This window comes from Neovison vison, chromosome 10 (genome assembly GCF_020171115.1).
Source record: "Neovison vison isolate M4711 chromosome 10, ASM_NN_V1, whole genome shotgun sequence".
In the NCBI taxonomy this organism is placed as follows: domain Eukaryota; kingdom Metazoa; phylum Chordata; class Mammalia; order Carnivora; family Mustelidae; genus Neogale; species Neogale vison.
Genome location: NC_058100.1, coordinates 67,106,066 through 67,129,408, shown reverse-complemented (window position 1 = coordinate 67,129,408; position 23,343 = coordinate 67,106,066). Strand labels below are relative to the sequence as shown.

The 23,343-nt window shown below is 33.4% G+C and overlaps 1 protein-coding gene across 4 annotated transcripts in view; it reads left to right on the top strand.

Moving 5' to 3' along the window:
- Positions 1-23,343, top strand: part of DENND1B (DENN domain containing 1B) — a 269,435-nt gene that overhangs the window by 94,907 nt on the left and 151,185 nt on the right. For all 4 annotated transcript variants that reach the window (XM_044267544.1, XM_044267542.1, XM_044267545.1 and 1 more), the window contains exons 4-5: positions 10,769-10,818; positions 12,759-12,878. In XM_044267544.1, the coding sequence (XP_044123479.1) occupies positions 10,769-10,818; positions 12,759-12,878 (170 nt within the window). The remainder of the gene's footprint in view (positions 1-10,768; positions 10,819-12,758; positions 12,879-23,343) is intronic.

Below are 23,343 nucleotides of genomic sequence, written 5' to 3'. Positions count from 1 at the left end.
CACAAGCAGATGGAGAGGCAGGCAGAGAGGGAGATAGAGGGAAGCAGGCTCCTTGCTGAGCAGAGAGCCCGATGTGGGACTCGATCCCAGGACCCTGAGATCATGACCTGAGCCGAAGGCAGCGGCTTAACCCACTGAGCCACCCAGGTGCCCACAGTAATTATTATTATTATTCATGGAGCTTGAACTCGCAACCCTGAGATCAAGACCTAAGCTGAGATCAAGAATTGAGCTGAGGTCAAGAGTCAAGATGTTTATCCAAGTCAGCTACCCATGCACCCCAGCAATGATTGATTGATTGATTGATTGACTGATTGATTTAGAAAAGTGATGAAATAAGAGAACATGCACACTTTTAAATCACATTTCCTTGAACTGTCTACCAAAGCAAATTTATTCTACTGATGCTAAAACAGTAATCTAACATGAATTCAACAAATTTTTTTTCAGAGCATTAGTAATGTACCAGGCACTGGTTAGGCATGAGAGGAACTCCAAAGTTGACTAAACCCCCAAAGATTTTAGACATCCATTTGTTTCCATTTATCATGCCAGTTGTAACTAATAAGACTTTCTTGTTTGCTATTAACTTCGTTGATCTCTGGTTACTGATGAGTGACATATGTTCATTATAATATTGGAAGTGGTTAAACACTCTATAACCTGTATCTTGAAACAAATCATTAGGAGAGCAAAGATACGTTTTTATCATTGTATGAGAAAATTTACTGATTTTATAATCTGGGGATATTATAATGGAGTGTTTAGTGAGGAGAGTATAAAAATATGAAGAATACCATTGGCCTTTCATAATGTTGGAGAATAAAAGTCATAGCGCTTATCCGTATGTTTTCATCAGTGCCATTCCCTTTCTTTGTCTTTATCTAAGCTTGGTTCTCTCTCTAGAGCACCAGTTTATCCAGCTACTTCCTGATGTCTCCATCTTTACCCATATATATATATATAAAATACATATTAAAATACATTGTATATTTTATTATTATAAAATTAAAAGTTATTATAATCATAATACAATACCATATGAACTATGATACTAATGTACGGGCTCTAATGGTATGGTGGTTCAGCTGAGACCGAATCACAACTAAGTGGAAGGTTTAGTTTTGGACAGCAATGGTAAGGTGTGCTTCCCTCTTCAAGATAAGTGGAAAGAATGAAGAACAGATGGCAGGAGCTGGGTTGAAAAAAGACAATATTCTAGGAAGACTCAGTTTCAGGAATGTTGAAAGTCTTCTGGATTGTCATTCCTACACCGGCATGATTTGAGAAAAAAGGGGTAATGGGGTGTGAGAGAGGGAAGTTTGTCCTAGATATTTTTCATAGTTCCTGTCTACATTATTGTCTCTCGCTTCACCAATATTTATTGTCAGCTGGTGTATATGGAATAATGACAGTTGATCTGGTGTGCTGGAAGAGTATGAATCTGCATCGATTATTTTGGGATTGAGGGTTATCAGAGACCAGCTTTTAAGGTACCACTGAAGAGAAGGCAGTTTACAGTTCTCTCAGCTGGCGGTAGAAGAATATTTAGGAGGAGAATGTGGATGTAGCATTGGTTTCATGTTTTGATTACAATCTGAGATTCCTTTGGACATGCTGGTGCTTAGGAGGAGTGCATGGTGGGTGATCTTTAAGCCTTATTCCTGACCGCTGAGTATTTTCCTTAATTTGGTCCTTTTGTAAAAAGGGTAAGAGTACAAGACAACTGCCGTGTGTGTGTGTGTGTGTGTGTGTGTGTGTGTGTGTGTGGTGTAACTGAGTATGGCACCCTAGCGTATTAGAAGACGGAACGATGAACTTATTTCATGATTTGACAGTGAAGCAGAGTGATAGCATGAGACTTCAGAACTTTATTTCTTATATTAAATAGAAGACTTCATATATTTTTTATAGTATAGATTGGAGTTTGAATTTTGTCAGTTCTGTGACAGTTCTGAAATATATATAAAATTATATATAAAATATAAACGATATGTAAATATAAAATATAAACTAAAATTATAAAATATGTATTTTATTATTATTTATTTTATCATATATTAAAATATATTAAAATTAAGTTTTCTGTGTATATATATACACAGAAAACTTTATTTTATTCCCTTCTGTGCATTCCAATTTTACTTCAGGCTACCACCACTCCTCTTGATTATTACAGAAGACTTCTCGTCTTCAATCTTGTCCTTTTTAAATTTGTTCTGGCTAGTATAGTCACCCACAGTGATAGCTCTAAAATTGAAGGCCAGTTGGGTCCCTTCTTTGCTTTAAACCCTTCAAAACTTCCATATTCCTTTTAGGTAGGGTGAACCATGATTTATTATACAAACTGAGAGACTTATTTATTAGGTTTTTTTTTTGACTGAAAATTTATATGTGGTACAATGCAGTTCTCAAGTGTACAATGAAATGAGTTTTGACAGATACATGCATTTGTGTAACCCACGTTCCTTTAAACATATAGACTTTATAACCACTCCAGGAAGTTCCCCCTTGCTGCTTTTTGGATACTCATTATATCCCCTAACCCACCTCACAGCCCCAGGTTACCACTGTTCTGATTTCTATTATAATAAATTATAACTTGAGTACCTTTGAGAGTAAAAAGGGATGCTATTGATCATTTTCGTATGTGAAGTGTTGTGGACAAACCAAGGTGGAACGGTTTCCCTACTTTTTGCGTCAAGTCCAAACTTTTTAGGTAGCTTGAAGACCTTATGTATTCAGTTCCTTGCTTATTTTTCAAGTTACATTCCCTTATCATTCTTCCAAACTTTGTACTTGTTTTTTTCTCATTTCCAGACTTTTGTACATTTTCTTTCCTATGAGGGAAGACCATTCTTACATCTTCTCATCCTCTCTCTTCTCATTCGACAACCTGGTCAATTTCTCATTTTCCCTTCATTTCTCTACTTAGATGGGATTTCTTCCCTTGGGACTTTTACTGCACTCTTCCAGAAGCACTCTTCCTAAATTTGGTTTACAGATCTGTCTTCTAGGCTTCCTGGTATTCTTCACTTTTCCTGCCAATGCTCTTACTATATTACAGTGTTCACACATTAAATATTTGGTAAATAAATATACATAAATATATTGATAATTGATATAAATAAATGCACATTGAGTTTATCAATATATAAGTACAGTTAGACCTTATACCCTTTAGGTAAATAGCCTTCATGTAACAGGTTTATTTTATAATTGTGTACTTATAAGTTAATTCTTCCAAACAAAGCCTCCAAATAGTTAAATAGACAATCAATTAAAATTTTTTCAGACTTTTAAGATATACTATTATTTACATTTTGCTAGATGATTTTACAGATTCCAAGGGCTTTCAAGGAATAGAGAAATAATAAATATACCCTTGCTCCCAGTATATAATAATACTCATCTAATGATATATTTTTCAAACACTTTAAAGTGTACAGTTCCTGATTCATGCTTTAAAACTAAGACTTTATTCTTAAAAGCATCAGACAAACAACAAGATTCCCGTCTGGTGTAACACAAGATTCACTATCTGTGTAAAATTAGCAGTTCAGGCATAGTTCTGAACTAGGTTCAATGCAGGACCAGAAAGAAAGGATAATTATAATTTACTGCTCTGGAACATATCATACCTCTATTTGTCATCTGTTATAAAAAATCAGTTCTCTAATGTGTACCCTACACGGTGAATGGAGAATATGTCATGCATATCATGACAGAAGGATTATCTGCACATGGCCCAGGTATGAAGAATAATAGAAAAAATATGAATCAAGAGTTTGACAACCTTTGACTGAGGAAAAATATAAAGTCAAGATTGCAAAGAACAAAGAGAGATAACACTATTTCAGGGCAGTGAGAGACAGAGAGGATATGTTTTCTAAGGGTACCTTTAACAGTATCTTTGCCAGGACAGTTGAAGGAAGGTTTAATTTGAGGTTGTAGAAGAAAGCAAGAGATAGTTTTATTCCTCAAGTTGGTCAGTACCTTACCTAGAATTGGTAACTAATCTTTATTATGTGGTTTGATAAATAAATACATGAAAAAGGAATTTTATTAATAAATCCTCCTTAAATGAAAAATGTCTGTTGGCACAATTCTTAGAAGATCGTTTTATTTTTTTATTTTATTTTATTTTTTTTTTAAAGATTTTATTTATTTATTTGACAGAAAGAGATCACAGTAGGCAGAGAGGCAGGCAGAGAGAGGGGAAGGGAAGCAGGCCCCTGCTGAGCAGAGAGCCCGATGTGGGACTCGATCCCAGGACCCTGAGATCATGACCTGAGCCGAAGGCAGCGGCTTAACCCATTGAGCCACCCAGGCGCCCTAGAAGATCGTTTTAATTCAAAACAAGTAGCTAATATGACAGCCCAAAGTAAGTTCCTACACGTATTGGATCATGAGATATGCATATGGTATAACTTTGCAGAGTTAACAGAATCTGCTTTTATTGTGTTTGGTTAAATAGAAATAGTAGAATATGTTCAAATCTGTATCTACATGTATATCTATATCCATATACAACTATATTAAATATATTAAAAATTTTCAAAGGAGGCAGATAAGTTATTCAGTATGATATTTTTCCTCAGTTTATGTCTCAGGATGCTAATGTTTTGGTATAGGTCATTGAACATAGGACCTTTAATGTTTGAGTTATTTGGTAAATATTTATTGTGTAAATAAATCTGTTCATTGGAATTGCATATGACATTTGAGAATTCTTAAAACAAGTAACTAAATAATAAAAGAGCTAACGGTGATTAGGAGATTTTTATGCCTGACACTGTGGATTTCTCCTATAATCCTCATATAAATCCCCACATAAAATCCTCAGTCTTACAAGATAGATAATAGTTTTTGCCCATTTTCTGGGTGAGGTTAATGGAGCATATAGCCAATACCTCACAGAGTCAGAATTTTAATATTAACTGTTGACTCCAGAACATTGTGAACTTGACCACTGTGATTTTCCATCTAAGATGTGTGTGCTTATGTGGGTATGTGTCCCATCCAAGTACTAACCAGGCCCGACCCTGCTTAGCTTCCGAGATCAGACGAGATCGGGCGCGTTCAGGGTGGTATGGCCGTAGACTTATGTGGGTATGTGCCTGTGTGTGTGTGTTTGTGTGTGTGTATGCATGCTTCTATTTTGTAGTGGATCTATTGTTAAGTCTCCCTTGTTCTGAAAATCAGGAATCATATTTCCTTTATTCTATACAACATCTAGTTGCAGGGTGAAGTCATGGTAGCCTCTTAGTTGACTGAGGTGAAACTTGTTTTTTTTCCCCTAAAAACTGAAGTATTTTTCTACTTATCTTCATTCTACTTATCTTGATTTAAATGATAGACATTCACTTTTAAATACTTTAGTATTTGTAAATGCAAAATTTTATAGGCAGTGTTCTATTTTATTATGTATTTCCTTTGATCTAGAAAATGTTATTCGTTAAAATAGGGTGAATAAAGCAAGGAGGTATTAATCTGAAAACAGTGGGAGGGTTATATGGTTATTAGAAAACAAAGGGAGTCTTCCTAAATGGCTTTTCCTTGATAGAGTTGATTAATTGTTATTCTGATCCTCAATTAGAACTTAAAGTTAACCTAGGGATAAAAATTTGAAGTCAGTATTTAGTAGAATTTTTGAGAAAGAAACTTTGGAAACTCATTTGCATATAAATATATAATTTTCTTTCATGGCTTTTGGCCAAGCAAACCACCTATCTAATTGTGAATATACATATTTTTTATAACGTCACTCCGCCCTGCTCGAATCTAGGCTTTGTCATTGGCAGTAGGTTAAACTAAAGTGACTGCAGACCACAGAGGTCTCCTCATCCTTCTAAGACTGAAACACAGAGAACCCAAATCCTTAAAATTTATGTTTCAACAGCACAATTCTTTTTATGGCAGAATATATTTGCTTTTTGGCAGGTATTTAAATCTTCCAACAATAAAAATTCATTTTTAATTTTTGAAAGTGAAAAATAATTTGATCAGGGTTCAAAGTCTAAACAGTTTTAGTGTCAGAAATCACAGACTTACAATGCTTTCCCTAATTTAAGGAGGAATGACAAAAAATAAGTTTATTTCTAATTGAAATAGACATAAATATAAATACCAAGAGAAAAATTCCACAGTAGGCTCAGTTATTCTGATAGTTACTCCTTAGTTTTAAGTTTAAAATCCATTCTCTTAGTTTAAAAAAAAATGCTTCTTTAAAAAAATGAGAAGATGATGTCTAAAGAGGCTAGATGTATAGCTTACCATATTAATGTAATTCTGTCTTTTAATAAAATGCCATCTGATTTAATCACCCTATTAGTATAGCTGTATTTCCCTTAAAGATTTAAACCATCTTGCAGTGCCCATGTGAGTTTGCTGCACTGCCCAAGAGATCTCCGTGCACAGTGTGGGAATCTCAGTTCTGTACTGTGCAACTTGCTTGTGACTAAGCAGCTTAGTACATGTTTCTTGGAATTCACAGTATTAATTATTTTTCACGTATTTGGGGAGACAATATTCAGAGTGAAGTAATCACCTTTTTAGAAATCGATGCCCTTTGTGAAAAATCAGATTAGAATTGACAAATGGCCCCCTTGTTACTGAAATGAATAAAATGATGGATATTTGAAAACTGTTCTTATGTAATATTATGTTATATTTTTCTTGAGAACTTTGGTATAAATTTAATTATCCGATTAAAATTATTTTGAGGAATCTTAAGAAAGTATGGTACCTCAGCTTCTTTATATAAAATTACGTGCATCTTGGTTAGCAGAAAATAAATAAGCTTGAATTTTGATTTTTCCTCTAACTAGTCGAAGGATAAGCTAAGCATAGATAACCATCCCTTGCCAATGATTAGTTTAGGAGTGACTCTGACCTTCTGGCTAATTAAATATATTGGGAAAGTTAGCTCGTGGCGGGGAGGCACTTCTGGAAAAGATTTCCTCACTGTTAAAAAGAGATAACAGAAAGATATGCTTCTTTCACTGGATGCTGCTCTGTCTTCGTGTGCTGTGCTGAACTCTGGCAGCTTTTTCTGTGACCATGAATATAGGTAGCTGAGGACAAATCCAACAAATGCAGGGACGGCAAAGCAGAAAGAAGGACGGAAGTTTCTAGAGTCCAGAGAATGTTAAATTAACCAATCCCTGAACAAATCTTGTCACTTTTTGCAGTGAGAGAGTAACTATTCCTTACATATTAAGCACCCTTAGTACTAGTCTTATTCCTTAATTTAACAGTTAGTTTATTTCTTAGTTACAGTTAGTCTTATTCCTTAATTATGGGTGGTATTGGAACTAAGAGTGGAGACCCTTATGGATCTATAATGTAGGTGATCAAAAGTGATTTGAAAAGCCTTCCCAAGTGATTCTTACATCTTCTTATCGTCTTTCTAATTCTTACTGCCCTCCCATTGAGAACTTCTGGAGTGAAATAGTTATGGAATTGAATTAAGAGGGCTTGATGAGTGGCTGATTATATATGGAAGTTAAGAAAAGGGAGGGTCTAAACAGCTATCATGTTTTGGTTTGGTAACTGGGTAGATGGTGCTGCTGTTCTAGGTGATAAGGACTACAACTAAAACAATTGTTTCAGTTTTGTGTATTCTGAATTTGAGGTGTATAGGGAATATTTAAAAATTGATACTAGAGAGTAGTTAAATATATAATCCTGGAGTCAGAAATATCTAGACTATAAGACTGAGAGATTAGAAGTTGTAGTTCAAACTGTGGATGTAAACAAAATTGCGCAGGCAGATACATTTATCAGCATGGAAGAGAGCAGTATATGGAGCCCTTGAGAACATTTTTAATATAGCGTAGGGGAAGAAGTAGTTGAGAAAGAGGAAAAACAGTTACTGGTGTCAATAATGACATCTCTCATTTCATTTTAGAATTTTCTTTGAGAAATTCTAAGATCTTTGTAATTATTAAACTTCAATTAGGAGGTAAACACTGCATATTTTAGTTTTTTCAAAAAGTAGATTCTTAAATGCTTTTTCCTTCTTATTTCCTTGATGCCGAACAGTAGCCTCATGGGATAGAGTTAATAAACCCAACACTAGCAGTTTGCTCTCTCCTCTCTTATGAGGTCAATTTGACCATAATGCTTATTAATACAGATCTGGGATATAGTGCCAAAAAGAAAAATCCAATTTATAAATTTTAATCAGTCCTTATTTCTAGTCATTTCTATGGTGGTAAATGTGTTGTTTTTAGGGTAAATGCATATTATAGATGTGTTATGCCCTTTGTGTTTTGCTATTAATAATTGTATATTCTATTTCATTCCTTTTGTTATTACTATTTTTAACATTTGAAGTTTTAGTCAGAGTGTTTTGTATAAAAATAAAATATTTTAGAGAATTAAGATGATTTGGAAAATTCAAATAATTTCTCTTGGCTGAGGAAATTAGGTATTTCCTGGAAACAAAAACCTGAAGAAAATAGAAACATAACTTTTGAAGAGTTTTATCTTAAACCTTTCACATAACCTATGGATCCCCATCTAGTGTGCATGTGTGTGTGATATCAGAAACACTTTATGGTGGAAACATCAGCCTTTCTGAACATTTTCAATACATATAAAAGTACAATTTTCAATTAACATTATTGTTAAAAGAATCCAAAAAAAAAAAACGAAAACTTTTTGCATGTATCTTATTCCTCCCTTCAACCTCTCTCTCTCTCTTTTCTTTTTTAACTTCAGTTTGAATAGCACCTGTAATTAAGGAAGAAAACCCGAGCCCTGGGAGCTAGGTAGGACTTTCAGCTATTGATCTGTGTAAACCCAGCTTATACTGTCAGGGGAGAAACAGTCAACTGCTGAGCTGCTTTGTCACTGACATAAGCTGAGAGAGGATTTTTTTGTCTATACTGTTTATACACTAGTCTATAGACCTGCTGGCTGGTTGAATTTTAAAGAGTGCGGAGGTTTAAAGACTTGTCCCCTGAGGGATGCTTCTGCCAGTTGGGAAGCGAGCTGAGGCTGTTTTGCAGAAGTGTGTGCATGTGTGTTGCTTGTGGAAGAAGGGAGGGGGAGGGTGTGAAAGATTGAGCAACTATGGGAAACATTCTTCTTAATTTGAGTCTTAAAATTGATGTGAAATATATTACCAATTTGGGTATATTTAGAAGTAGACAGTGAGTTTTGAATATGTATCTGTTGTTACAAAAATTATATGAACAACTTTGCACGGGAGGAATATCGAAATAGTGTTCATATGTGTAATAAATATGGTAAATGGCTTCACTTTTTGTAGCACAAGATACAGATTAGCAATGGACAAATGAACTGTTCTTATTTGTAATAAACTGTTTTCCATTTCAGTAATTTAAATTTTTTCAAGTTTAATGGCTCTTTTAATAACATTTAGTAGAATTTTTTCAATAGTAAAACAGCTTTTTCTAAAGATGCTTATATTTTTAAATGAGCAGGGTACCTTGCCCTAAGAAGAAGGATTGCTTTTTTTACATGCTGCTTTTCTTTCTGTTTCAATGTCTTAAGGCTCTCAAAGCTTTCTTAGGTATTGGCATTGGAATTTTATAATGTTTTATTATCAATTAATACCTTATTGCAGTCTACATTTTAAAAGAAGGTGAAAAATTCTACTTTAAAACACTTAGTACTAGGTTTCTGTAGAGGGATTAAATATGCAGGTACTAAATGATTTCTCTGGATGTAAATTTTGTTGATAAAGAGGTATTTTTGTTGGGGGTGACTACTACATTAAGATATTTGTTCTTTTTTCTTTTTAATAGGAAACATTCTCATAAATCTCTGCTTTGTTGTAAAATCACCTGCCTTGAACTTATATGATGTTACCTTCAATTCTAGAGCTTAACTTTATAATCAGAGTTAATTTTTAATTGTTTGTCATGTATAACAAAATCTTTTTCTATTTTTTTGCCAAGTATCTGACAATTATTCATATTTTGTTATGATTATAATATGTATGATTTCTAAAAGCTTATAAAATTATTTTATAATGACTGTATAAAATCACTGCAGGTTATTTTCTATGCTTAATTAAAACACTGATTTTCATATTAGGCAATTCATAAATGGAAAGTATACAGAAGCTATGTTGTTTTAAATTTAAAGGCTTAGTTTTAGATACACATTTCTTTTTTAAAGAATGTTATTTGAGATCAACTTAATGTTAGTGTTATTGAATTTACCAAGAGTTGAAACATATAAATGTGTTCCTTTAGCTATAGAAAGTCTTTTTTTTTTTTTTTTTAACCGTTTTACTATGGGACATGTAGGGTTGTTATACCTCTCAGTAATTCATGCTGCTGCCAACTTCATTCCCTTTTCTCTGCCTGCATTTTAATTGAAACAACATTTATATTTTTGAGCCAGGATCTGTCAGAAGTCCCTGTGGCTAGTCTGTGGTACAAGTAGCAGCAGACGTAGCTTACCCATATGGTGCGGTGCTTCTTGTAAAATCCATATGGCCTTGTTGAAGGGAATCCCAGCGGGGATGTGAAGGGTGTTAATACCCTTCAGGCCAGGCCTTTCCCTCCTGGGGCTTCCGTGGCATTGTCAGTGCAATCTGCCAAAGCACCAACTTAATTCCTTTTTAATAATCAATTATTTTAGTCTAGGAACCTGTGCTGGTTTTCTTAAGAAAAACAAAACAAAACAAAACTTTTTTTTCCCCTCTAGAAAAGATCTCAAGAAAAGTTTTGAGTGCATCTTTTAAAATATTCTAAAGCTTTTTTTTTTTTTTAATTTGCATTTGCAGGAAGTACTACAGAGTGTACCCAAGTTCTGTTTCCCCTTTGACATTGAAAGGTAAAGTATAAGCTGTCATTCAAAGTAACTTCAGCTCATTTTAGTGAGCACTTTAAAATTGTTTGATGTGTTTTTTTAATAAAAAGAAATGTACGTTCTCTTCACTGCTTTTAACAACAAAAAGGACTAGAGTTTCAAAATTAATAATATTTGAAAGGAAGAAGCCTTTTTGCATTATTATATCTTTTGTTTTCTCTGCTATGGTCCGTTAGAAGTTTAAAGGTTTCATTTCTTCCTTTTGTCTTCAGGTGCATATTGTAAGCACCTGCAGAAAAAAAAATATTACTATGTCCTTAATCAGAGCCTTAGAATTGTGTCTTTTAAAATTAGATGTATATATCCTGGTTTCTATCTCACTTCATCCTAATTGAAAAGACCATCTGTGTGATATTGTGAAACTCATGGCTAGTTGTCTCCCAAGAATAGCTGTATAGAAATAGTGCAATATTATGGAAGGCTGCGGGGAAATCCTCCCAGCAGTTTTGAAAATCTCATTATGTTTGTATTTTACTGAACAAATACTGAATGGATAGAGTATTACCTTTGTGTAGTTGGACTTTCACAGAATATATAGACCTTTGAGCATAAAACTAGATCATTTATTGTTTTTCATGTGATTTTCACACCCTATTACCTGTTTTTTTTGAGTATAGTATGAGGGGTTTTAAAAGAAAATTGATTTTTGGAAAATATTTTGCTAAAGATTAATAGAAATCTGATATTTTACAATGTTAAAGATAATGCTTTCTGAATGAGGCTAATTGATACTCTAAGTATTGCTGATGAATGATACCCCTTGTTTGACCTCCTTTCTGGAGAATCAGTTTGTGCCTGTTAAAGTTGCAATTTACAAATAACTAGCAAAGATAAAATACAGCAAGAGAAGCTTTTGAGGGTATGTTGTGAACACTGGGCACTAGGGGGCACATCAGGTACTAGAGGTTCTTTTTGAAGTTTGTAAAAATTTTTCAGAACTGTCCACTTAAATGTGTGTTTGTGAAATGTTCAGCATTTGAAATGCTGTATTTCCTGACAACTGAAAACAGTTTGTAGTATTGGCACAATGGTAGTAAAGTAACTTACTTCTTTTTACCTAATTCCCGTGGCTATTTCAGAACCAAACTTAAGGTGTCATGGGTATTTTATCTTGGGACCAGGAAGTGGCTGTTCAATTACGGTTGTAACAGCAAGATGATAGCCAGTAACAAGAAGTATTTATATATTTTAAATGGTGGTGAAGGTTTGGTGTGATGGTTTATCACACTTGCACCTTAGGCTGCAGTGTGTTGCATAGTAGGATAACATGATACTTAGGTCAACAATTGGCTAAAATTTTTTATAGTAAGCTTTTCTGTGGAAACTGTGTTTTTTCTTTGTGCTTGGAAATTGTTCTCAGTATATAGGTAGCTCTAGACAAGAATGCTCAAAAATGCCAATAGTAATTTTTATGGTACTTTACTGGGTGAGAATGTCAACAGAAGAAACAATTAAACAGAGGTGGTCCTGGCTGCCATTGGTACTAAAGCAGCCTGATCTGCTGTCTAAGCAGTCTTAAAATAGTACGACAAGAGAGGTTGGAGCTGAGCAGAATCAGTCATCATGTCTTGCTTCTCACTACCACAGTCTCAGTAATGGTATTTTCAGATTTATGAAATATTTTAGAAGTACTTTAGGCATGTGCAAACTTAACAGTGAAATGCCTTATGATTCCTCAGCCTGTAAGGGGCTACAACTTAATGTGACATTTGACTCGTGATTTAGTTTAAACATTTCACAGTCATTTGAGTTTTATAACATAGTTCTAGGTTTGAGAACCAACTGATTGAGAAGGTGAGACCAGTGATGCATGTGATATATATTCTTGCTTTGTTTTCCTTTAAGAAAATTCTCACACACAAAAAAAACACATTAAAGTTTGATATAATATTGCTGTATTTTAGAGTATCTCAAAATCAAGTTGGACAGCATTTTACCTTTGTACTGACAGACATTGAAAGTAAACAGAGATTTGGATTCTGCAGACTCACATCAGGAGGCAAAATTTGCTTGTGCATCCTTAGGTGAGTATTTGTAGTTAAAAAATAATTGAAAGGATTAATACATTAATTGTGCCTTTCTTTTGTACTTTGTTATGCTTAGGATGCTTAAAAATATGCATATAATATTTTTTCTTATTTGTTTTCTCTAGACCCAAGTAAATTAAAAAACAACTTTATTTTCTATATGGAACATCAGTTAAATTTAAAGATACACCAGTACTGTTATAGTACAATTTATCTTGAAAGAATTGGCTCTTTTAAGATTAGTTTTTGTGGGTTTATTTTTGAAAAATTAGATATTATGATGTGAGTTTAAATAATATATTTTTTACCTACTAAACAAGTTGCAAAAAAATCAACTAAACTAATGCATGCTCTTTTCTATCACTGACTTAGAACCTGGATTTTTGAAAGTGAAGTACTGCTTTAAGGCAAAGGTTGTAACCTGGTGATTCTGGACAAAAATGTTTTATAGAGATGTTTTATTTGCCCATATGGTGTTTTAAAAATTTTCCAAAGATGTTTCTAACCTTATCAATTTTTGTGAAATTTTGTGTAAAATTCAAGTTTCTGATTTTTTTTGGTAAATGGGAGTGTTTCCTGGCTCTGGTCTTTCACTTTCCAGTAGGAGCAATATGCTGCAACTAGGCAGTGGGTGTTTAGTTGTGTCATGAGTTTACTGCTTTGCCACAAGTCCTACCTGACCCACTTCAATCATTTGCCTTGACTCAGTAGGTAGTTAAGAGTGTGTCTCCTTTTTGTAGACCTAGGATTTGAGATACTGACTACTTACAAGGAAGGACTCTAACAATTAGCTTCCCTTTGTTATGTCTTGATGAATCAGAAATCCAGATATATTCCATAAAAATATTGTCCTATAGCATGGCTATAATATGGATATTGGTCAAGCTAGCTTCTGTAGAAATGTTTGTAGGAAAAGAAATAACATTTAACTTAATAATTAAAATGTTATAAAGAAAACTTCGGTATAAAATTGATGTTCATTTGCTGTTTAGCTACATTCATATCATTCTTTGAGGTTTAGGTTTTAAATTTACCCAGAACATTTGTTGGAGTTGGAGAATTTTCTTCAATCTTTATTTAAAAGTAAATGCTTAACTGCTTTATAAGTAATAGAATGTAGAAGTTCCTCCATTCTTTTTGTAGGCAAGAACTCTTTCATTTGGATAATAATTGTATTTAAAACTTATGTTTGATCTGGAAGAGTATTATACTTCAAACTATAGGTTGATTCTTATAATTTGAAGCGAGTTGATTGTGCAGTGAGAGTGGGAGTGGCATGTGGAAAATGGGTAAGGAGAGCTCCTTTTATCATTGTGTTGACCGCTGAAGGTTCAAAAGCTATGTCTTAAAGGGGAGTAGAACCTTATCTGCTCTGCCCAAGACAGGTTCGTCCTAATAGAAAGACCAAAGCTGTAGGTGCTTTCTGATTTTTCTCCATGAATTTTTAAATCTTTTCTTTGAAAAAGTCAAGTTTACAGAAAAGTTTCAAGTTTACTACAGTAAACTCTTGTGTATACATTACCTAGATTGAAAACTGTTAACCTGCTTCTCTCTCTCCTTGGTCTCCCTCCGAGCGCACACAGACATACATGCAAATTCTTTGTCTTTCTTTTTCTCTTATTGTTGTTTTTGCTCACCCAGTTGAAAGAATTTATAGACTTCAGTTTTCTGTAATATTTGAACCTGCACTTTACAATTTTACTTTATTGCCTCCAAAATGAGTTCCTGGTAGTCATAATTAAAGAGGATGAACCTTTGTCTTTCTTTTGAACTTTAAAAATATTTTTAGTACACTGAACCTGTTAATAATTAGCAAATAGTGGGGCGCCTGGGTGGCTTAGTCAGTTAAGTGTCCAACTCTTGGTTTCAGCTTGGGTTTTGATCTCACAGGTTGTGAGATGGAGTCCCATGTTGGATTCTGCACTCAGCGTGGAATCTGCTTGATACCCTCTCTCCCTGTCCCTCCCCCTCTGCCCCTGCTAGGTGGGCTGTGTCTCTCAAATAAATAAACAAATAAAATCTTTAAAAAAATCAGCAAATAGTCACTAAATGTTCAGAATAATCCCTATAAATGTGCTTAGAGAATAAATATTATTAGAGATTTCTGTTTAAATTTAGGAAAGCCTGTTATTACTTAAAAAGTAATTTTTTATTTACATAAAAAATGAACTGTAGCTATTTGTTAAATTCCTGAAAGACTGGTATAGTGTTCATAACTCCAAAGCAGTGGTCATTAATTTGTAGGAAACAGATTCTAAAACAGTTACAGTAATCAAGTTATTGTTATCAAACTTGTGTATGTGGAAAAACACCGAGTGTCATAGTACTCTTTGAATTAGGAATGGTTTTACCTCCAGAAAATAAAGTTATGTTACATAAATGTAATAAAAAAAAGTAAAGTCCTGTATGCCAATAAGGAAAACCTTTCTCAGTATGCATTATTGGTTATTTTATCTTTTTTTAAAAAAAAAGTTCCTTTTATATTTGCTTTTGTCATGTGACAGTGCTTTCTGGTAGATAAGAAACAGGTAACAAAGCTTTATGAAAAAAAGCAGAGTCTTAAATTGGGAAAATTCTTTTCTCCAGCTTATTTTTTATTAGGAAATTTTTAAAGGATTGCCATCTCATGATTTTAATGGTATAACATAATCTTTGTCCTGAAAAGTAGTGTACTGCATTGAGAATAGCCAATTTAGGGAATAGCCAGTAAAATTAGAGAACTGTTTAGTTTTAATAGTGAAAGAGAATTAAAATGTAATGGAATTCAGCAACTTATTAAGAAAGCTGTTATAGATAGGAAAATACCTATTTTTAAGCTGTAATGAATGTGTTTCTGTGAAAATAATTTTAACAAATGTCTTAAGTGCTATCATTAAGGTGAATAATGGTGTTTGGGGTCCTGATTTGTCTGTGAACTAGACCAGGTCTTCCCCACTTTAGATTTAATTTTATAATTGTTGAAAGAAAGCATAAAACTTCAAATGTACTAGAAGAAAATATGTTGGCTTTTAAAAATTACTGTAGGGGTGCCTGGGTGGTTCAGTCAGTTGAGCATCTGACTCTTGAGTTCAGCTCTGCATGATCTCAGGGTTGTGAGATTGAGCCTGGAGTCAGGCTCCACACTAAACATGGAGCCTGCTTGGGATTCTCTCTTTCTCCCCCACTAAAAAATAAATAAGTAAAAATAAAAATTACTGTAGCTATAAGTGCCTTTATATACCTACCATTGACTCTTGAGGCCAAAAAGATTGGCACCTCTGCCTGTATTATGATGAAAGATTTTGTTTGATGACCAATATAGTAAGGAAATTAAAAATACCAATAATTAACTGGTAGGAATTTATTTACAACCATGGTAACAGCGAGTTAATAGCTATAATACATAATAAGTAGCTACAAGTTAATGTGACAGAACCCAGTAGAAGAATAAGAAAAAACATCTGAGTAATACATTCACAGAGGAAATTTAAATAGCATATATACCTGTGAATGATGCTCAGCCTTACTAAAGGTGAAAAAAATAAATACATTAAGATTATAAGAAATGAAATTTTAAAAAATAAGCCTGTGGGGAAACAGACATGTCATATGCTAGTGGGGGATTATAAAATGACATAACCTTTAGAAGAGAAATTTAATAGTATCTATCAGATTTATAAAATCTTATACTCCTTAACTCAATTATTTATAGATCTAGAATTTTAAATATCAGGAATATTCCCGGTAGTGAGCAGTAAAGTGTGAACAAAGTTATTTATTATGGTATGGTTATAATAGCAGAATAATGGGATATAAATGTCCTTCAGTAGGAATTGATCATGTATATTATGGTACATTCCCCAGTATCCCCTGGCAGCTCCCCCTCCCCCTGCCAGAATGTTCTCTTTTTTTTTTTTTTTTTTTTTTTTTTTTTTACTGATGGATTATTTTCCCAGTGCCTACTATAGTGCCTGGCACATAACGAATTCTTAATAGGTATTTGTTGAAAAAATAAATTAATAAAAGGATGACAAACAGAATGGAATATTATTTATCTGTGGGGGGAAATTATATACTCAGCAGACTCTAACTCAGAGAAATGTTTATAGTATATTGTGAAATGATGAGATGTGTCAAGGTAATATTTATGGTATGTTCTTATATTGTAAAGAATTCATATATGTATGTGAATGTATCTATTTTAAGAAGTAGCTAACAATAAGAAAGATTTATGGTTAATATATAAGTGTATATACTTATAAAAAAGACTAGAAGGATACATCTCCAGTTTCTTTTTTACTTTGTATACTTCAGCATTTATCCATTTTTTTGCAACAAATGAGTCATTTTAATCAATTTTTTCCCAGTTCTAAAAGTCTCAGATGTTAGATAAATAGCATATTAAAACTCCATGGGAATTTAACCAGATCACCTTTCGTCAGATAAAGTATGTAGTTTGTTTGCAGCGTAAGAGATTATTTTACTAGTGTATTTTATTATAGGCACTTCAGAGGCAGTCAGTTGATCATTGTGGTACAGCAGAATTAAGAATGGGAAGGGTCGTTTCATCCCGTGCCCTTGAAATTTGGAGTCATACATAGTGTGTGAAAGAATGACCTTGGGAAGAGAGAAAAGTATTGCTTGTGAAATGACTTTCCTCTTACCATCTTGGAGCCTGAGATTAGTGTTTTTCTGTAATTTCAACACAAAATGTTTAACATAGTGGAAATGCTTTGTGAGTTGGTAGGAGAAATGCTACTACATCTACAATTTATTTCTTATTATTTGCTTCTCTTCAACAATGCTCATTTAATTTCATTGCATCCTTAAGATGTAGTAGAAGAAAACTTGTTTAGTTTCAATATAAAACCAAGACGTAGAATTTAACTAGTAATCTTCTGAGGTGAGTAGGGAAGGAAGGTAGAAGAATTACGTACTGAACTAATTCATAGAGTTGGTTAGGGCAATCACTTCATTTGAAGGCTAGAGGGGTGTCTGTGTGTGTGTGTGTGTGTGTGTGTGTGTGTGTGTTTTAATTAAGGGCTGTGCTGCTTGCGGGGGTTATATGAGAGAATCACCTATATTGGTAGTCTGAGTATTAGCTGATGGCTGCCCAAAGCTTTGGAGTAATATTTGCATTCAGTTTTGTGTGAGTATCCTGGTCTTAGAATTCAGGTTAATTTTAAGGTGTCTTGAGTTTAGCCTTTATTAGGGGTAAATTTTCAGAAAATTAACAAAATACTTGCATAAGCAAGACACGAATATATGTCTTTAACCATGTTTTTCTGATAACAAGGGTAATATGTTTTATTCAGGAAAATCTAGATGATCTAGAGAAGTTTAAAAAAGAAAATGAAAGGGACGCCTGGGTGGCTCAGTTGGTTAAAAGCCTCTGCCTTCGGCCCAGGTCATGATCCCAGGGTCCTGGGATCGAGCCCCACATCGAGCCCCACATTGGGCTCTGCTCAGCAGGGAACCTGGTTCCCCCTCTCTCTCTACCTGCCTCTCTGCCTACTTGTGATCTCTGTCTGTAAATAAAATCTTTAAAAAGAAAAGAAAAGAAAAGACAAGACTCGTATTTGTAACATATAATTGTTATTTACTTTTTGGTGTTTCATTCTTGTCTTTTCTGTAAGAATTGTTTAGATACATTTACAAATCTTTCTATTGGATAGCAGACTAATTAACTGAAGTCTTTAGTCACAATTTCTAAATGAATGAATGCGTATAAAGCAGTTTATAAATTGGAAAAACTGTTACGGCTTTCCTAGTATCCCATGTAAGTGCTGAGAGTTTCTCTACATGCTCAATCGGACAGGTGGTCATTTCATTTTTCTCTCTCCTTGAAAGTGGAGATTTAGCACAAAGATGATTTCCTTTTTAATTTTAGTTTTTAAAATTAGTTACTTATGTCTTCATATATATTATGAATATATTATGACTTTTGAATATGAAAAATCTTAATACTTTGTCCATGAAGCTGTCTCTTGTGCAAAATTAGTGCATTTATGTTGAGACTTACAATATTCTTAAGTTTTCTATTGTGAGATAATACCAGTTTGATTATTTAGGGGTCATTCTCATTAAATGATTTAATATTCTTAGATAGAAATTGATATTTCTCCAGTTGTCTTTATAATATGCTGCTAAAGACTTTAATTTTTTTTAATGTCATTGAATGTATCTTAACAAAAAAATCTTTTCATTTATATTACCTTCTAGTGTTTGTATTTTAATGATCTAAGATTCAAATGAAAAATATAAATTCTCTTGAGTTTTGTTAATATTGAACAGTTTAAAATATTTCATGTCCTTAAAGATAGTCATAATGAAAATGAGATACATTTAAGGATGGTTAAAATTTTTAATACAAGGTAAAATCAGGTAGAAAAAATTGATGTTTAATTTTGAATTTTCAGATATGGTTGTATGCTTTAGCTCTTTCCATGACATGTTTATCCTTAACAAGGATATAGCTTAACAAGTTTTCAAAAAATATTCTGCGATATTACTATTTTAAATCTTGCCATTGTTTGTATTTAGAATTGCTTTCACAGGCTAACAAAAATGCAAGAAATAACTTTTTAACCCTAATATGATTAACATAATTTTAGAACTATAAAATTGTTGCCAAGGGTTCAAAATGAAATACCCTAATAAGGAAGACAGATTGATGTTTAGGGCCTTTGTAGTCTCCTCCTGCTCCTCCCCCCCACCTTTAACTCATTCCAAACTTGAAGCTTTCACACTCTTCCTTTGGGCAAATCCCTTAGAAGCAGAATGTTTCAATTTTACACATTTTGTGTCAATTTTCCAGACAGAAAAACAGCCTCTAGACATTAGACGTTTTTCTACGGAAAGGCAGTTTCCTTAGTTTTATTTGATTACTATAAGTTAAGGTTCCTGCTGATCACTTAGACTGTTAGTGGTTACCTGACTATTTGACAAAAAACATTTCCTTTCCTTTATTTAACCTTTGACTTTCGAATGTAAAAGTTTTATCAGCTCTATAGTGGAAGCACAAGTGTGGGGGAAGTCTTACTGCCACAAAATGGATTCATGACTTTATATGAACTCTGTGTTTTGCCCTATGTCTTTACAAAAAATTAAGGAAATAGTCTTACAACTAAACTTTGAAGAATCTCTTGCCTTTTTAAAAAACAGTTGGTCTTAATGTTTTACATTTAATTATGTTTGCAAGACTATAAGAGTCACAGTTATTCTTTGTTAAAGAAATGACACTTTTGGTTTTATAAGATTCAAGTAAAATAAATTAAGTCGTTATGGTATGTTGAGTACATTTTTTTACCTTTCTAGAATTTTTGTGGTTGGTTGCAAGAAAACAAATTTTGACTGTCTTTTGGTTTATAAAATTTAGTGAAAAAATATTTTAACTTATTGATAATCAGTTTAAGGGCTTATATGTTAGTTAGAAATAGCTTTGAACAAATATTGTTTAAAAATTATCTAAAAAGCCACAAAAATAAAAACATGAGAATAACATTTCTTACCCAGAGAGGTAAGCTTATATAATTTATGTTTTATAAATCTATAACATTTATAATATATGTTATTTTGCTACACATTTTGTCTTTAAAGTTTACAATGGAATCTTGTTAAAATATTTGAGTTATTGACGACTTTGTGTACTCCAAACCATTTTCTTTGTCATATAAAAGAACGATCCGGACTTCCTGTTGTGTAGTTGCTCCATATCAAGGATTGGAATTCAGTTACTTACAGGGGGGATTCAAATAAGATATATAGGTTAAATGTCTGACAATTAGAAGTTGGGATTAGTGTGGTGATCCAAGTAGGACATGCGATATCTAAAGACAGAAGCCATTACTCAGTTCTGGGTACTTGTTACAGAGTGAAACATGTGTGATCAGTATTGCCAGTTCTTTGGACTTTTAAGAGGAGCAGGAGATCCAGATTTTTAAGTGAATTATCTCAGATTTAGAAGTTGGCAACTTATTCAGTTAAATCCGGGGGTGTTGACCAAAAAAAAAATATGTTGATGGGCTAGAGATTGTTAGTCTGCCAGTAGCCAGTTTGCACCCTGTACTCTAGATGCTGTTGTTGATTAGCAGCAGAAAATGTCCCAGCTTCCCTGCCATTTCTAGGAACACGACTACGTTACAGAATTGCTCCACTTTGATATGTGATATTTTTATTAAAAAAATGTGGATGATACATAGTCTTAAGAAGGAGCTGTTATCACCAAGAATCAGTCCCTGTTTACAAAGTGCATGTTATATGAACTAAACTCAGCTCTTTATGACACTGGTGTATGAGGCAATGCTGTAGAAATTTGAGTCTTTCCATTTTCTCTCATGAACAAATTATATAGAGTGAAAAATACTGGCTAGACAATAGAGAATGAAGTTATGAGTCCTGTTAGTGGTGAACGTATCATACTTAGATTGTTGGTAAATAGGCACGTTATTTTGGGAGGGATCTTATAATGTATTGTAGGCCATGTCCTTTTAAAAATTTTTATCCACAGTGATGAACATAGAAATAGTATTAAAACCTACAGTTGTAAGGAATTACCAATATATTAGATGAAAGAATTAAACACATCTTCATCTGCTGGAAGAGTTGCCCATATGAACAAAATATAATTTAAAAGGCAAAATGATAATGCTCTGAACATTAGTTAGATGAAAATTTGGAAGATAGAATTTGCTTCGGTGGATAGAAATTATAAGTAGACTGATTTAAGGTTAAACCAAAACATATTTGTGTCATAGTTTATTTAGCTGCCTGAAAATTTGTGGTCATTGGACATGTTTATTTAAAGACTGAATGTTATGGAACTACATATCTGCATTGGGTGATCGACTGTCTACAGTGGACCCCTGAGCAAATATTGCTCAGTCAGATTGATCAGAGAGTTCTAATCCCAGACTTGCCATTTGGTAGCTTTGTGACCCTGGATAAGTTGTTTTACTTTAGTTTTGTCAATTATACATTGTGGCATTATTTTAATAATTAAATGAGATAAGACATACAAACTACCTAGCATGTTTTCATACATATAGTTAGTGCTTAAGAAGTTTTATTCCCTGTTCTTCTAATTATTTTAACATACAGAGTCTCATTCTTGGATTTTGCTCTGTAGTCCCTAGAGTACAGATGGACTAGTGAGTCATATTGCTCAAGTGGAAATAACAGAGCATCTTGGAGCCTTAGAGATGACCATGAGAAATATGCCAAGTGTAAACTTTGTTGCCATAGTTTTTTAAAAAAAATAATTTAGTCTAATTTATAGATGAAATCATATTAGAAGTAGTTATAAAATATTATGGTGTCTATGGGGCGCCTGGGTGGCTCAGTGGTTTAAGCCGCTGCCTTCGACTCAGATCATGATCCCAGAGTCCTGGGATCGAGTCCCGTATTGGGCTCTCTGCTCAGCAGGGAGCCTGCTTCCCTCTCTCTCTCTCTCTGCCTGCCTCTCTGTCTACTTGTAATCTCTGTCTGTTAAATAAACAAATAAAATCTTTAAAAAAAAATATTATGGTGTCTAGCAGTGCTATAAACATAGTAGAGTTGAGTGTTGAATTTGATGACTAAGAGAATGAATGTGAGAACAAAATCTAGCATATCGTGTATCAAGAGCAAACATAGCCTGGTGCCAGGATGAAATTCGGCCAGAGTTGGTATTCTTGGAGATTATAAAAAAGAGCAGTAATTATATAGGTAGCAAAATACCTCACACTGTTAAATTTTGAGAAGTAACCTAAATATTAATTATTTAATTCAATTTGTTTTATTTTCAAAAACAATTAAATAATCTTACAGATAAGTTGTAATTTTATGAGTTAGCTTTTATGAAAAATTGTTTCAGTTAATTTTCACAATTTGAAAGAAAATTGAGAGGGGAAGATAGCTAATAAAAAGTAATAATGTAAAGATGAGAAAACCAGAGCACTGAAGAGTATTTGTGCTATTAGTAGGAATGCAAACTGATGTATAGCACTGTGGAAAACAGTATGGAGAGTCCTCAAAAAGTTAAAAATAGAACTAGTCTATGATCCAGCAGTTGCACTACTGGGTATTTATCCAAAGAATACAAGAACACTAATTCAAAGGGATATACACACCTGTAGGTTTATAGCAGTATTATTTACAATAGCCAGGATATGGAAGAGGCTTAAGTGTCAATCCATTGATAGATGAATGGATAAAGATGTGGGGTATGTGTGTGTGTGTATATGTCTGTACATATATACATATACATATAATATCTCTCTCTCTGTATATATACACACATATATATAATTCAGCCATAAAAAGAGTGAACACTTGTCATTTGCAACAACATGGATGGAGGTAGAGAGTATAATGCTAATTGAGATAATCCAGAGACAAATGTCATATGATTTCACTCATATGTGGAAATAAGAAACAAAACAAATGGTAAAGGGGTAAAAAATGAGAGAGAGAGAAAGAGGGAGAGAAGGAAAGACAAAGCAAA